Source organism: Thunnus maccoyii, chromosome 10, assembly GCF_910596095.1.
Source record: "Thunnus maccoyii chromosome 10, fThuMac1.1, whole genome shotgun sequence".
Classification (NCBI taxonomy): Eukaryota; Metazoa; Chordata; class Actinopteri; order Scombriformes; family Scombridae; genus Thunnus; species Thunnus maccoyii.
The window spans coordinates 34,262,428-34,278,106 of record NC_056542.1 but is presented as its reverse complement, the minus strand read 5'-3'; the positions used below and the strand labels follow the sequence as shown (position 1 = coordinate 34,278,106).

The following is a 15,679-nucleotide window of genomic DNA, read 5'->3' as shown; positions in this document are numbered from 1 at the left end:
TTTTTTTGCCATCATGAAATTGTTGCAGGCAATGTTTTTCCGATTACATCACTGTCAAAGGACACAGAGGGGTGATCATAAAAACCAGACCAGCAGGATTTTTGCAAATAACCAATTAGAGCTGGGGAGGGAAGTAGCCTATAGAACAAGGGATATTGAATGTAGACAGATAAAGGGAAGTGGAGTGAAGTTTTACAGTGACTTTTACCACTGGTGCTGTACCGTCCCTTTTAGTGGTGGCTCAGCAGGGACTTTCCTTTGGAGAAAGAGCCGATATGAATTAAGAGACAATGAGTAGGAGGGAGCCGCAGACTGACTGAGGGAGGAGTCTGAAGGGAAGAGAGCCAAAGGGAGGGGCACAGATAGGCTTGGCAGATGTGTTTTGACTTCAGCTGTGAAAAGACAGAGGACAGGAAATGACTGCAGGCTGCACAGACAGTCCACTTTTTCACTTGTCACTCAGTTGCTGTCTTTCAATTTCTTGTTAATTTCTTGTGGAGTGTGTCTGAAACGTTCCTGCTGACATCATGGATAACTTCCAGACTGTCCTGCGTTTCTTCATGAACCAGAAAAACACCATTGGCTACAGTTTCATGGCTCTACTGACTATAGGCGGGGAGCGAGTTTTTTCCATGGTCTCTTTTCAGTGCCCCTGCAACCACGACCAGAACTTTGCTTACGGGCTGATGTTCCTGCTGGGCCCAGCTGCAGTGCTGCTTGTCCTCAGTCTGTTCTTCAGCAGCAAATTGTGGAGGCTCTACACTGGCTGCTGCCTCAATCCAATGAAGCTATGTCCCCGTGGAAACTGCTTCTCTTGCCTCAGGGTGTTCATGAGCATCTTCACCGGGGCTTGTGTGGCCCCCATAATGTGGCTTTGTGTGGCCCTGCTCAACGGTACCTTTTATGAGTGCGCTGTCAGTGGTCTCGATGATAACCTGGTGGTGCATCTGTTCTGTAAAAACAAGACCATGAAGTGTCGGGAGGAGCTGGCCCAAGTGCCCTGTGACAGGTCGAAACTGTCCAAAAATGAGCGCATGGAACTCCTGCTGATGTTCAGAGCCCAGTCACAGGTAAGGGACACCAGGGTCTGTGATTTATTTCCCTCATATGTGACATATACATTATGACAACTGTAGCTCTCAAATCTGAGAAAATAACCCAGATGACATCACTTTGACGTCATCAGGGTTCTCACTTTGGACTTGGAGACTACAAATTATAACAGAAAGTGTGTGTAACAAACTGGAGGTGTGGCGTTTAAAAGACCTAGGTGTTTACTAGGGTGGAGGGTCTAATGAAAAGACATGATCAAGTTGCAGTATGGGAAATGTAAGATCCAGCTTTGAAGCTTATTTGTTGTATGTTCCCCAACTTTATGGAAGTGTACTAGATCACTGGAGTACGTCTTTAAGTACCCAACACAAAATAAATAAAATCACTTTGAAAATGATTTTTTTTAGTGATTTGGGACACTTCCATGTGTTGTTCAGAGTCTGATCTATATCTGATTTTCTGTAATGCCACCTCAGTCTTAAATGTCATAACTGTTAACTGATTTTACAAATGTACTTGAATCCTTTGCTCTCCAACAATCTGTGAATAGCCCAACCCATGTTAAGGTAAAGACCCTAGATTTAGATTTAGATTTCTGTGATAAGAGATTTTCACCAATCTGATCACAGGGCAATCATTTTTTACCTTGATTTGCCTCACGCTCCCCAATATTTTGTTCCCTAATCTTTCAAACATGCAGTAATCCAGCCACTTTAAAAAAAAAGTCCTTCAGTCCTCAATAATTATGGACCAATCTCCACACTCCCTTTTCTTTCTAAAATCCTTGAAAAAGTAGTTTTTAACTAATTGTTGTCCCACCTGGCTCAAAACTGCATTTTTGAAAAATTCCTATCTGGTTTCAGAGCTCTTTACAGTATAGAATCTGCATTACTGAGAATAACTGATGACCTCCCTCTAGCTGCTGACTGAGTAAACTGATCTGTCCTTTTGCTCCTAGACCTAACTGCAGCTTTTGACACTGTAGATCATTCTATTCTCATTCACAAGTTAAGCCAGTGGGCAGGGGTCTCTGGTTCTGAATTAAACTGGTTCTCTTCACATTTGTCCAACAGATCTTTGGGTGTCTCTATTAGCATTTCATCTTCTTCCTCAGCCCCCATGTCCTGTCCCAGATAGCATATGGAAGTGGGCCACTTCAGGCAATGATGCGGGACTGCTGGCCTTCTTCTGGCCTGGACAAAATGGATGTGAGCCTGAAATGGTCCACATGTAAAATGGCAAACATGGCCCAGATATCTCAAATCAAACGTGGGTCTTTTTTGGTAAAGATGTGGTGCTCTCAGGTATGTGTATTCTGGATGTCGGCCAGTTCTGGTTTATCTGGTTTGTTCTTGACATACGGCTTGCTTGTGGCCCAGATCTGAGAAAGCTGCCATTTTCAACTAGCATCATCTTTAATCAAGTAAAGCCTTTGTTTTTCCACCCTCTTTTGATCATGAGACAAAACGGTTAAAAGCTTCAGAGAAAAATCTAATAAATGGACTTTCAGTGAAGATTATGTCAGTGGAGGTGTCTTTTACAACCTGATGCTTTTAAACCCTTACAAGAATAGAGTCCTAGAAGAACACCTGAGATTTGTAGTCTTTTGGTAATTTGTAAAAAAAAAAAAAAAAGAAAAAAAGAAAAATAGAATTAACATTTGGACAATATCACCTTTTGGCAGCTATATTGTAGAAGTAATACCATCAACCTTCAAGCAGTTATCAGTGTATCAACTGGATTCATTTAAAGTACATATTCTCCAGTGGGATTTCATAGTGTTGTGTAAGCATTAGTTCATATTGATCCTCTATTGTCTGCAGATCCTGGGTTGGTGCATCATCATCATCGCTGCCACTGTGGGCCTCCTGGGTACCTGCTATACAAACTGCCGCTCCAAAGTCAGCTTCCTGCAGCTCACATTCTGGAAACGCTATGTGGAGAAAGAGAAGGAGCGCTTCGACACATTTGCTGTGGAATACGCCACCAAACTGGCCGAGAGAAACCTCCAGAGCTTCTTTGAGAACAAGCATCCTGAACCATTCCCATTCCCCAACCACAAGGCGTGGGAGGAGATCTCTGCACTCTACACCTTCTCCAGGAGTGAGCAGTATTACAGCACCCTGCAGCAGTACATAGAGAGGACGGACAGGGACTTCACATGTGAGAAGAGACCTGTCCTGGACTTGGAGGATGAAATAGAGATGAGCTAGATGAGGAGGATCTGTTTTGTTTGCCATTTCATTAGTGAATAAAACACAGACATTCAAGGAATAGACAGTGGTGAGACTGTTGGATGCTCACCACTGACAGACTGGTATTTAAGTCTATTGTATGTGCAAGTTTGACTCAGGAAAAGCTGTCACAGGCTGCTTCCTCACTAACAAAGCTGCCCTTTCATTATGTTAATCCAAATAATGTGGCTATTGCCAAACTGCAATGGTACAACCTCAGCTAAAAAACAGTGAATAATGCAGGGTATTACCACTATTTTATACACTATTTTTTCCTACCTTTGTAACAAAGCATGCCGTAACTTTAACAAGTTGGAGTCAGGATCCAGGATACCGAGGTCATGTCCTTGATATTTTTTTCTGAGAATCTGGGGGTTGTAACAACCTTCACGAAGGTACATTCTACAATTTAAAAGCAGTGGTTCTCAAGCTTTTTTGGGCCAGCCCCCCTCTATCCATTATCCAGGTCCCTTACTGCTCCCCATTAAATAAAATGTAGGCTAATTGTCCTCTGAATATTCCCTCCCTGAATATTAATGTTGATTATTATTCCGTGTTATATCAGTAAAAAAGCATGTCATTGAATGCCAAATAACTGATTTGTTTAACTGGACAGTTGGAATATCATTATCATTAGTTTCCTAGGGAGCAAAAAAGCTATGTGAATAGAAATTATATATATGTGTTAAACAAATACAACAGTTAGAAAATTGACACTCAAACTTTAATTAGGTCTCGTTATTATCGCCCAATACACAAATTTTACTGTAGTTACGTGTGTAAAATAAACTTGACAATGCTGACAATTAACACTTTGAAGTCTATGATAAAATTGTTAAAATGTGTATTCAAATGTAGTACTAAACTGGCATTAAAAACGGACATACACAAACACCCCCAAAGAACAACTCACCACCCCGCTTTCAAAAATATTTCTTTGAGCGCCCCCCGATGTTCTCTGAACATCCCTTGTGGGGCAGTACCGCCCTGTTGAGAAACACTAATGTAGGGAAAAATGCATAAAGAAGTTAAACAAACAAAATATGAAAAGTCCAAAAAAAAAAAAAAGAAAAAAAGAAAAAAAAACTGCACTTCTTTGCAGTGGGGAGAACCAAACCCATGACCTCTGTTTTTCTAAAATCCTTGCAGCTATAGCCCGGTTGCATTTATGATGAATACTTAATTTGAAAACTGACAAAGTGTATGAAATGTAAAACGTAAAAAGCATTCCTTCCTTATGCATATCATGAGAATTTTGTATGAGCAGACTCTTGATATTCTGTATTGCCTGAGTTGTCATGTTGGACAATGAAGAAAGTGTTGTTTATCCTGACATTAAAAATATAATGCCTTGTAATTACCCTCCAGATAGATGTGCAGTCTTTCAGCACTTCATCCTGTGAGATTGAGGCAAAGACATGTGAGAGTGATGCCCAGACATGCAGAGACATTGTGGAAATTAAATGAAAAAAGTTTTCTGTTTGCAGAGCAGAACATTTAGTGGGCTTGACAGCTCATTCTTGACATTGGAAAACAGCAGTTGACAAAACAATCTAAACTCGCGGTCCACTTACTCAGGTTGTTCTGGTATGTTTCGGCCAAATCACATGGTCCTCATCAGCAGATTGAGTTTGCTCATTTGCCATGGAAATGTAGCTGTTCAGACTTTCATTGATTCTGAGCAGCTCTGGGACTTGTCATCCATGTTGATTCAAGATAAGGTCAGATAAGGAACCCCCATCTCCTGCATGGTCACTAAACCAGACCACTGACCCAAACCACCTTTGATCCTTCACGCTACAAGTGCCAGCAAGATTGAAAGATCAATCATCACACCCCAGTTTTAACTGATAGTACCACTTGGATAAACGGCCCCCATCATTGTCTATCATAACTCACCTCTAAGAGCCAGTCACACACAGAGATGAGCTTGCACCAACTTTAATCCCACTATGGACTCTAATTTTCAGGACTTGAATGACTAGCCCAAGAACTGATCAATGGGCACAACAGCATAAGGCACAAGACATGCTGCACAATATGCCATGCCCAGTGACTTAGAGACACTCATAGACGTTTACTAGAAAACACACACACACACACACACACACACACACACACACACACACACACACACACACAAGAACAGAGGACTGTAAAACCCATGGACTTATGAATATAGTTTTAGATTTTGTTTAAAAACAATTTATATTGTATGTTAGTATGTGTGTGTATGTCACAATATGTGTTGGTATGTATTTTAATTATGCTTTTATTCCACTCCCTTCAAGCTAAGAAATGTACCACAAGCATAATTCCATCATCCTTGATAACATGTGTTTGATAACATCATGTTTAGTACCATTTTGCATTCTCAGAATGCTAAAGCCACTATCAAAAATGCAAAATTGTGAATCATACAATTGTTAAATTGTAAATACCTTGATTAATGGAGTAACCATATTCAGGAGTTGAACCTGCCTGTCAATGGACAGGAGGGGACTGACTCTGCTCGCCCAGAACTCTGGATCCCCTGGGATTGGCCAGGATACACCTTCTGGGTGAGCAGACTGAAACTTTAAAACAGCCTCTTAACAGAGGCCCTGTTTACTCCTGGCATTAACATGCGTCTTGGTTGATCTGATCACAAGTGGACAGCTCTAAGTACAGGTGTGAACGCACCCAAGATGCATTGAGGACGCATTGAGATCCGATTACTCTGTCTAGACTTCTGTCCTGTCAAGTTGATAACTACAGTTTTTAGTTTTGCTGTGCTGCTTGACATAATAGAGCTCAGGATTTATCAGGAGGATAACTGCATTACACATCCGTAGCGGTCCATTTACCCTCCGTCCAAAGCTGTGTTCAACTTGTTTGATAACAGAATAAACAAATCTAACAGAAATTCGTGTGCTTTTCCTGTTTTCGTCTTCAAATCAGCAGTTGGAATAGAAATTAAATCAAAACCAGAAAACAACTGGTATTTACTTTTATTGTTATATGTATAGTATCTACCTCTAATGCATCTCTACAAAAACACTGTCATTTACTATGCTTGCTATAGATAGATAGATAGATAATCAATGAAGTTACGCTGCTGTGCCTCGTGCGTAAATGCGCACAGCTTCTGTCTTATTGGGGAAACGCACTTATCGTTTCTGCTTTATTATATACTTGCAGGGATCACTCCACATTAAGAGAGACGCTGTGCGTTATTATTTAAAACTCCAGACATGCCGTTTCTTCACACGAAAATCTGCAACAAAATAATGCTTTGTATATTTGTTTATCCTGTTTTCAAACAAGTTGAACAGAGCTTTGGATGGAGGGAACACGGACCCACAGCCTGTATCAACCATAACAACTTTAAAGCACAATCAAGTCAACATTTCAAGGTGTGTGGGTTGTGTGTGGTGGTTCTTAAACTATTATATGCATTATAGGCTAATAACAGATCATAATCTACATATTAACCATAACACAGAAGTCTATCTTTCAAGAAAAGGGATATGAGCCGTTTTTAGTCAGATGATGTTTTTAATTCATCATGTTTGAAACTTAAGAACGATGATTATGTACAGTAGTAGATCTGTAGACCTAACATGATATATCATACATTTAACATTTATTTTCATACAATAATTGGGATTCAAGAGGGTGCGTGAGCAAGCATTCTCAATGTGACAATGTCATTTCAGTTTCGTGACTGCCAGGCTATATTCCTTTTTTAAATTCAATTCTGACCTTTGTAATAAAGTTATTTTTCAGCATGTTGTCCACATTATATATCCTGCATGAAACAACATGGTAAGAACGACCGGGTTCGCCCCGGTCGTTCTTAAAATGGTAGCTTGGAGATGAGTCTAAAATTACTTAAAACAGAGGGATCTAGAGAGGGCTTCTTTAAGAGGGGATAAAGAGTGGTATGTTTAAATTAGGAGGGAAAAATATCAGTACAGACAGCAGTGTATAATGGCTGAAATATCTGGACCAACTGTTTGAAAGACAGCTTTTAAAAACCAAGTTGGAATGCAGTCTGAAGGACAGGTGGATGATTTTGAAAGTGAAGGGTTCTCTGAGGAGGATTCCACTGGCTGGCTAAGCGAGGAACAGAGAGTGAATATTGGGGGTGGGAGCGAACCAGCGTGGTGGGTTTGAGGTCAGGAGAGAGGAGTAGAACCTAGAGGAGCACTGCCATGTGATCAGAGATGGCAAAGCCAGCCAAGTTCACATCATCAACACAGAAACCATGGGAGAGCACAAGTTCAAGTGAGTGCCCTTTGTCATGGCTGGGGTGCTTCACATACTCAATCAAATTAAAATAATCTAAAAGTTTGATAAAATCAGAAGGAAACAAGGGAAGAGGAAGAAAGGCAACAAACATGGTTATTGAAATCACCAAGAATAAGAACTCTGTCATATTGTAACATAATGACTGATAAAAGGTCTGAAAATTCCAGAGTAAAACCAGAGGGTAGGGGGTCTGTAGATTAAAACACATAAAATAGGCAATTTATTCTTTAAAATAAAACTAAGACTGTCAAAGATGGAGAAACAGCCAACCTCAGGCATCATCAAAAATGTTGTTTAATGCTATATAAACATTGTACATAAGGTATATAACCTTACTATGAAGACAAAACTTACTGTCTGATTATGTTTAGTAAATTTGACATATTCCTCTCACTGACTGATGCACCTACAGTATAATGAACTCTAAAGTAAAGTCTGTGTTTAAAGTCTACTTTAAATATATTTTATGAATGCCGAGTTACAGAGTTTTTCAATAAGGGAAAAATGATCCTGAATCTGGATGGAGTTAGGCATACTTTGCTGTCCATATCAGATACCGTGAAGGGCCCAATCTAGCAGCTTGTTAATCAATGCTGCATGTCTGACATTTAGCTTGAGTAACATTATAACGACAGTAGATCTATATCACTTTGTGCCAAGGGAATAGTAAGCGACATTTTTTAAAGTTATTTATACTTTATTTGTTATTTATACATTATTTGAATGATATTTGTACAGTATCTAATAAGTTGAAATTTGTTATGTTTGCTGATGACACAAATTTATTTTGTTCAGGGGAGGACATGAAAGAATTATTGAAAACAGTAGAAAGGGAAATGATAATGTTAAAAAAATGGTTTGATTTATTGTTCACTTAATGCCGTATACTGTGTTGAGGTCTGGGGAAATGTATATAAAACAAATATAGACCCTATAATTAAACTCCAGAAAAAAGCTATTATAATAATAAATAAAGCTGTTACCGTGAATATACTAATCCATTATTCATTATTGTTAAAATTTTTAGATATTGTGTATTTAAAAACATTGAAAATACTTTTTCGAGTTAGGAATACAAGCCTTCCTGTAAGAGGGTTGTGTGTCTTTGAAACATGTAAAGTGAGAACCGATCCAGTTCTGGGAGTGAAACAATGGAATAGTCTTACTGACAAGTTGAAATTGTGTAACTCTCTGTTGAGTTTCAAAAAATGTAAACTTAAAATGTAAAATTTTCTTTTTGTCTTTCTTTTGTACTGCTGATATTCTGAATTATCTTATGGTTTGTACAGAATGGGCAAAAATAAGCCATATGATTGTGTGGATTTTATTGTGTGAAATGGATTGGTGTAAACATGTATGATGATGTTTTGTCAGTTGCATACCCACACAAACTGTTGATTTTGTTCCTTATAATGTATGACCAAAATAAAGTATTCATTCATTATTAGAGCAAGATAGTGAACATTTATTTATTGTATTTATTATAAGCATACCTCTGTCATCAGTTGTCCATCCATGTCCTTTAGGCTCTGCTATGTCTGGCTATGTCCAGGCAGTGCCTCCAGACTGCTGCCTGGTAATTGGCACGCTGTATATGCAGGTGTAAGTAGTCCCATCCAAGGACAGGATGTTCCCTGGAACTTGAAGGACTCTTGGATTGTCCTGTTTCCTTTGATAAGTTTGAGAGCGCTGGGTTTTCTTCATCCTGCAAAAGCACTTAAACTACAATCTGCAACCTCACCGCTAGATGCCACTAAGTTCTATACACTGGTCCTTTGATGCTCAGTTGTAACCCCCACCCCCCCTCCCAAAAAAACACATGCTGAAAAAAAACACATAGAACCTGTTTATATTCTTTGTATATATGCTATATTCTATACATGTGTAATTTTATGTGTGATTCAAACTTAAGTATTGCATATATTAGTACATACGATCTTATAATAAACTGCACACAAACCTACTGTGCAGATACTGTAGGACGATAATAGAAAAAACAATTATTGTCTCAAAAAATTAGTAAAGCTACTCATCTGAAATGGTTATCGTGTTTCAAAGTAGGCTACTTATATGGACCCTACAAACAAACTGGTACCCAAGAGATTTTGCCACCTTAGGTGGAACCAAATTCTGGCCTGTCCCATAGACTATTTTTTATTATGTTGTATCCGTGTTAGTGAATTGCTCTTGAATCTGCAATAACGTTGCTGGGAAAGAATCAGGGATGAATAACAATTATAATAAGACCTTATTATACACCCATTGAAAAAAATCCATGGTCCATGCGCTTGCAGACCCAAATAATGGATATCAGAAGAGTGACGCTGTTTACTGTCACACTGAAGTTGTTTTGAATACAACAGAAATATCTGCAGTTATGTATTGTGTGTGTATATTGTATATATATATATATATATACATATACATATACATATACATATATATATATATATAGTGTATAGTGCCCACATGCTGCCCAAAATGAAAACTGAAATACAAAACCACCAGTAGCAGACCAAAAAGTCGGAATCACGATATCATCGATCAGCATCGAGCCAGTGGAACACGCAGCACGCCAGTGTGTTAGCTCTGACGTAGCGGCGGTGATGAGTTTTCTAAGTTACAGATAACCAGTAGCTACACAAAATGACAGACTACGCCGAAGAGCAAAGGAATGAACTTGAAGCTATAGAGTCCATCTATCCAGACTCTTACACAGGTCTGAATTCCATTCATGTAGACAGGAAAATGAAAGATAGCTAGCTCGCTAGCTAGTTAGCGTTAGCTAACTGGTATTGCTATTTACTAAAGGCAATTTTTAAAAAAATGTCGCTTACTATTCCCTTGGCACAAAGTGATATAGATCTACTGTCGTTATAATGTTACTCAAGCTAAATGTCAGACATGCAGCATTGATTAACAAGCTGCTAGATTGGGCCCTTCACGGTATCTGATATGGACAGCAAAGTATGCCTAACTCCATTCAGATTCAGGGTCATTTTTCCCTTATTGAAAAACTCTGTACATATACGTGCATAATGTAAAAGTACACATTAAGGTATCCGGGGCTGCATCTTAACTCGGCATTCATAAAATGTATTTAAAGTAGACTTTAAACACAGACTTTACTTTAGAGTTCATTATACTGTAGGTGCATCAGTCAGTGAGAGGAATATGTCAAATTTACTAAACATAATCAGACAGTAAGTTTTGTCTTCATAGTAAGGTTATATACCTTATGTACAATGTTTATATAGCATTAAACGACATTTTTGATGATGCCTGAGGTAACCTAGACAGCCTGCTCTAGGCCATCCGATTTATTAACCGAAATGTAGTGAACTAAGTGAATTTATATATCAAATAGGAAGATGTAGAAATTATGTTACTAATCCATATTTTGTTGCAGTGCTTTCAGAGGATCCCATCAGCTTTACCATTACTGTAACGTCAGATGCAGGGGAAAATGGAGAGAGTGAGTATGTTGATGTATGTGGTTGCTAAATAATGAAATTTGTCAGTGATATTAAGAGACATCTGGCTATGATGATAAAGACAGCAGTTCCATCTTGTAGCATAAATATGGTGAAAGAAAAAGTGAGTGCAACAACATGACAGTTGTAAAAACTGCATTTTAAACACCCAACAAAACATTGACAGAAAATTGGTGAATTGATGTATAGCAGACTGTGATGATATGGGCTGTTTTCTCCATGCAGCTGTGGAAGCGATGTTAAAGTTCACGTATGTAGAGAAATATCCAGATGAGCCTCCGCTGTGGGAGATCCACTCCCAGGAGAACCTAGAGGACAGCGATGTGGAGGACATCCTCACCTTACTGCAGCAACAGGTCTGTCCATCTGGACTGTAGGACTGTATATAGATTAAGGACTGTTCTTTAATCTATATTGGACCCTGGTCCATATCCTCTCCCTGTTACTTGAGAACCTATCCAAGACTTGCTGTGTTTTGTTTTGGATGCTCTTGCAGATATTTTTGGATTCAAATGCAGAAAGCACTAACTTTGAACAGATACTTAATACCTCATGATATCTTTGACCACTTCTAGGTGAAAGAATTCCCATAAATTCCAAGTATTTTTGTTTTTTTGGGTTTTTTTTAAAATTTTACTTCCGTCAGGTAGCACAAGTAAAACATCATTCAAACGTTTTTTAAATTTCCTCCTTTCTTTAGAAATATTAAAGTATTAGAATCAGGACAGCCAGGTTCTGTAACAGCATTTATCTAGAGGTGATTTTGTTTGCCTTCTTATTTCTTAAACAGCAAAGATTATCATTCTTGCCCATAGGACAAGGTGATGGTATCTACACAATAGCACACATCATGTGTGGCTGGCGGTTCAGATCACATCCCTATGGGAATACTGGCTTTATTCATTTATAGGATACTAGTTTTACTCATTCATTTGATCCTTTTTACCTCTGTTATGCATGTTTTATTGTGTGACCTTGATCATTTTATATTTTCATGTTTTGATTGTTATTGCAGTCATGTGATGTCCTGGAATTCTGGTTGTTTTATATGAGCAAACAAAGCAAATTCCTGTCAGCTATGTTGAGATGGCAATAAAATGTTGAATGTTGATCTTGAAATAATAACAAAAAGTTATTATTATATCGCCTGATCTGTTACCATTGTAATTTGTATCAACAGTGTGTATGTGTGGTTGCTCTGCAGGCAGAAGAAAACCTGGGCATGGTGATGATTTTCACTCTGGTGACAGCTGTGCAGGAGAAACTTAATGAAATTGTGGACATGATGAAAAACAGACGAGAAGAGGAGAAACGGCGGAAAGAGAGGGAGGCAGAGGAAGCAGAGAAGGTAGGAACATACATTTAACATAATACCATATTGTGATATCAGTATCACATCAATAATTTCAATCCTATTTCTCTAGTTGTTCTTGTTTCAGGACATAATGCTGTATTGACAGAATTGGTAAACCACTTTATGGAATGGAGGCTCTGAGCTCTGCTTTGAATTGTGACATACCAGATGTTATGGAATTTTCCATCTTTAGGGGTTACAAATTGGGTTGCATTGGGTCAAGCCTGGGCCTTGAGGTCACACTGTAATTCAAATGCAGGAAGGGGACATATTCTCCTCTCCTTGAGACTCCAGCTGTCTATGATGTTTTGGGGAAAGCAGAAACCTCTCTGATTGAGGGTAAATCAGCATTGCCATGGTCACTAAGGTCGGAAGAGGCTTTCCTTGACAACACAGATGGGGATGCGTAGATTCTATTGACACAGTCAGAAATTCAAACCAAAACTGCTGAAGTTCCATGCAACGTGACCTAAACTGACACAGGTAAAATGCAGTTCCTTGTTTAGAAACTAGTGAACCAATTAGGCTATTTTTTCATATTGTAGGCTGATAAAGACTAGGACTCATGCCTTCAGAGGGCAGAACGGAAAGAGACAGCATCCGAGTTGCAGATGACTTCAATGTTCGCTATTTCAGTTCTCCTTGATCAAGTACTTCAATAAACTTTTTTAGCTTTAAGACATCAAAGGCTCGTGTCCACTTTTCTCCACTGAGGTGCTGACCATCACTCAAAATATCCACAACACCAGATGTGGTTAACTTGCTCATTATTCTCTCCAGTGTTGTAAGGCGGAAAATAATGAATGTCGTTGAGAAAGTTATGATAAATACAGTATGGTAATATAAATATGTGTTTGACAGGTGGCTTTCCAGGGCACAGTGGTAACCATTGAGAACTTCTTGGCATGGAAAGCCACATTTGAGCTGGAAATGGCCGAGCTGAGGAGGAAAAAACAGAAAGAAGAGGAGCAGGCAGGAAAACCCAAGCTCACTGGTAAATTCTCATGTTATTACTTAAAGATGTCAAGGTGCACAAGTTGGAAAGTTGATGACATACACTTATGAACTAAAGACAATGTCATCTTTTCCTCACAGGTAAACAGCTGTTTGAGAGAGACCACAACCTGGACACATCTGACATTCAGTTCCTTGAAGACGGTAAAGAGCTCCTGAGTGTCAATGTGTTGAAATGGATGCTGTTAATGTTGTGATTGAAATTTTAGAAAATGTCCAAACCTCAGTTTGATCATTTCTTGGTACAAACACTGGTTTGAAAGATTTGGGGGAGCTATTCAGCATTGTAAGAAAATCAGTGGGTTAATCACAAATCAAGGACAGTTTTTTGGCCAGGAAACACAAAAGCTAAAATCTTAAGTTCAGAGTGGATCTGTTGGGGAATTGTTTGTTTTTAGCACTAGTTGTATTCTAACACACACCTGCTTTCTCCTGTAGCTGGAAACAACGTTGAAGTGGATGAATCACTGTTCCAAGACATTGAGGACTTGGACTTGGACGAAGATGACCCAGACTTTGACCCTTTAGAGATGGGCAGTGAAGAGGACTAAAGCAGCAGAAGGACACAGGACTGACAGGACCACCAGCTCCTGTCTGGAATATGATCGTTTGACCTGACACATGAAGAAGATTCAACAGCTGCATTTATTTTTTAAAGACTCTAACAGCAGTTGGAGAAGGAATCTTCATAAATAAAACATATACACACATGAGTGTTTATTTCTATGTCTTACCAGTTAAATTGACCAGATAAATGTCTGCCTTGGCTCTGGCACTGTTTGACATGCAGGAAAGGAATGCACTCCTGGTGGCAGACATATTCTTTGCCCAGAAGAGGGCAGTAAAATATAAAGTATAGCCAGTGGTGAAAGAGATTCAGATTCTTGACTGAATTTTAGCGATACCCCAATATATAAATTTACTCCATTACATGTAAGATTACAGCAAAATGTACATTACTATCAAAATTGAATGCACTCATAATGAAGATCTGCTTTTTTCTGAGTGATATTACTGATGTAAAGAGCATTTTCATGTAGCTGGTCAACGAGGTACTCACCTAAACTATGTTATATATCTTTGGGTTGTTGAAGAGACATCTACATCTATAAGAAGGAAACATATTTTATATGAATGTACATCATATTTAAGAAACATTTAATCAACTGATCATGTGCTATGTAAAATCTTAATCTACAAAGTACAGTAGCTGTCAGATAATGTGGAAATGAAAGGGATGAAAGGTACAAGACGAAAACAATAATTAGTTCAAGTACAAGTACAAGTACCAGCCATTCATTTTTTTGGCCTTGGGGTAGTAGAACAAGCTGAAAACACATCATACAGTATATAAGTTGCCGTAGCAAACTAATAATTGATCCATTGTTAGTAAAAAAAGTGTTAAATACTTGTGTGGCTACAAATACTCATACTCTTATTTGATTTCTAAATGCTTAAAAGGATAAGTTCAACATTTTTTTTAAGTATTTCTTAAAACAACAGGTGCCCATATTGGCTACTGAAAGATCCCCCTCAAATGTGCTCTTGTGCAAAATGGATCTAAAAATATATATGAAGCTTATATGAGGCTTCAGCAGTCTGAGTCAAGTGGATATCTGACACATTTACAGTCTTTCAAATTCCCTCTTTGTGTTTCCTCAGACAGTGTTTCCCTGTTGAGCTGCGGTGGAAGTATAGTAACAAAAAGAGGGACTTTGGCATTAAAAAGACTAATGTTGAAACATATCTACTTGATTTGACTCATTGGGATGATTTGTGTATCTGAAGCTTCATATTAGCTTCAGATAAATTTTTAAATACATTTTTGTACAGGAGGTCTGTGGATTTTGTCCACCATCACTTCCATTGTAAGTGCATTATCAAGGGATCTTCTAATGGTCAGTATGAACAGGAGGAATGATTACAGCAAGAAAAACATGTTTCAATGTTCATTTGGGCATCTGACTTGTTTTAAGACAGCTATGAAAAATTGTGAACCTGTCCTTTAACAAGTTATTTCTATAACATACTAATAAACAATATAACATACAATGTGTCAATAGGCTTTACAGGCCCAAAACAGCTGCAGTTCCTGACCCAGCCAGGCCCTGTGAGAAGATTAGGCTAAATCACTCTCTATCTGCGGCCTTCTGAACTATATTTACTTTATGCTGTTTTATTTAAGTGTTGGAATTGTCACTTTAAAATGTATGCACATCATAGTGCCCTTTGTATGT

At 38.5% G+C, this 15,679-nt stretch overlaps 2 protein-coding genes across 2 annotated transcripts; both read left to right on the top strand.

Moving 5' to 3' along the window:
- The first annotated feature begins 82 nt into the window (after nt 1-82).
- Nucleotides 83-6,196, top strand: LOC121905238 (calcium homeostasis modulator protein 5). Its single transcript, XM_042423346.1, has 2 exons — nt 83-1,070; nt 2,877-6,196. The coding sequence occupies exons 1-2, from the start codon at nt 528-530 to the stop codon at nt 3,264-3,266; spliced, it is 933 nt and encodes a 310-aa protein (XP_042279280.1). The 5' UTR covers nt 83-527; the 3' UTR covers nt 3,267-6,196.
- A 3,910-nt stretch (nt 6,197-10,106) lies between these two features.
- Nucleotides 10,107-14,152, top strand: rwdd1 (RWD domain containing 1). The gene is made up of 7 exons (XM_042424121.1): nt 10,107-10,299; nt 10,990-11,055; nt 11,300-11,430; nt 12,279-12,422; nt 13,290-13,422; nt 13,524-13,586; nt 13,881-14,152. Exons 1-7 carry the CDS (start codon nt 10,227-10,229, stop codon nt 13,991-13,993), a joined length of 723 nt encoding a protein of 240 aa, XP_042280055.1. The 5' UTR covers nt 10,107-10,226; the 3' UTR covers nt 13,994-14,152.
- The last annotated feature ends 1,527 nt before the right edge of the window (nt 14,153-15,679 follow it).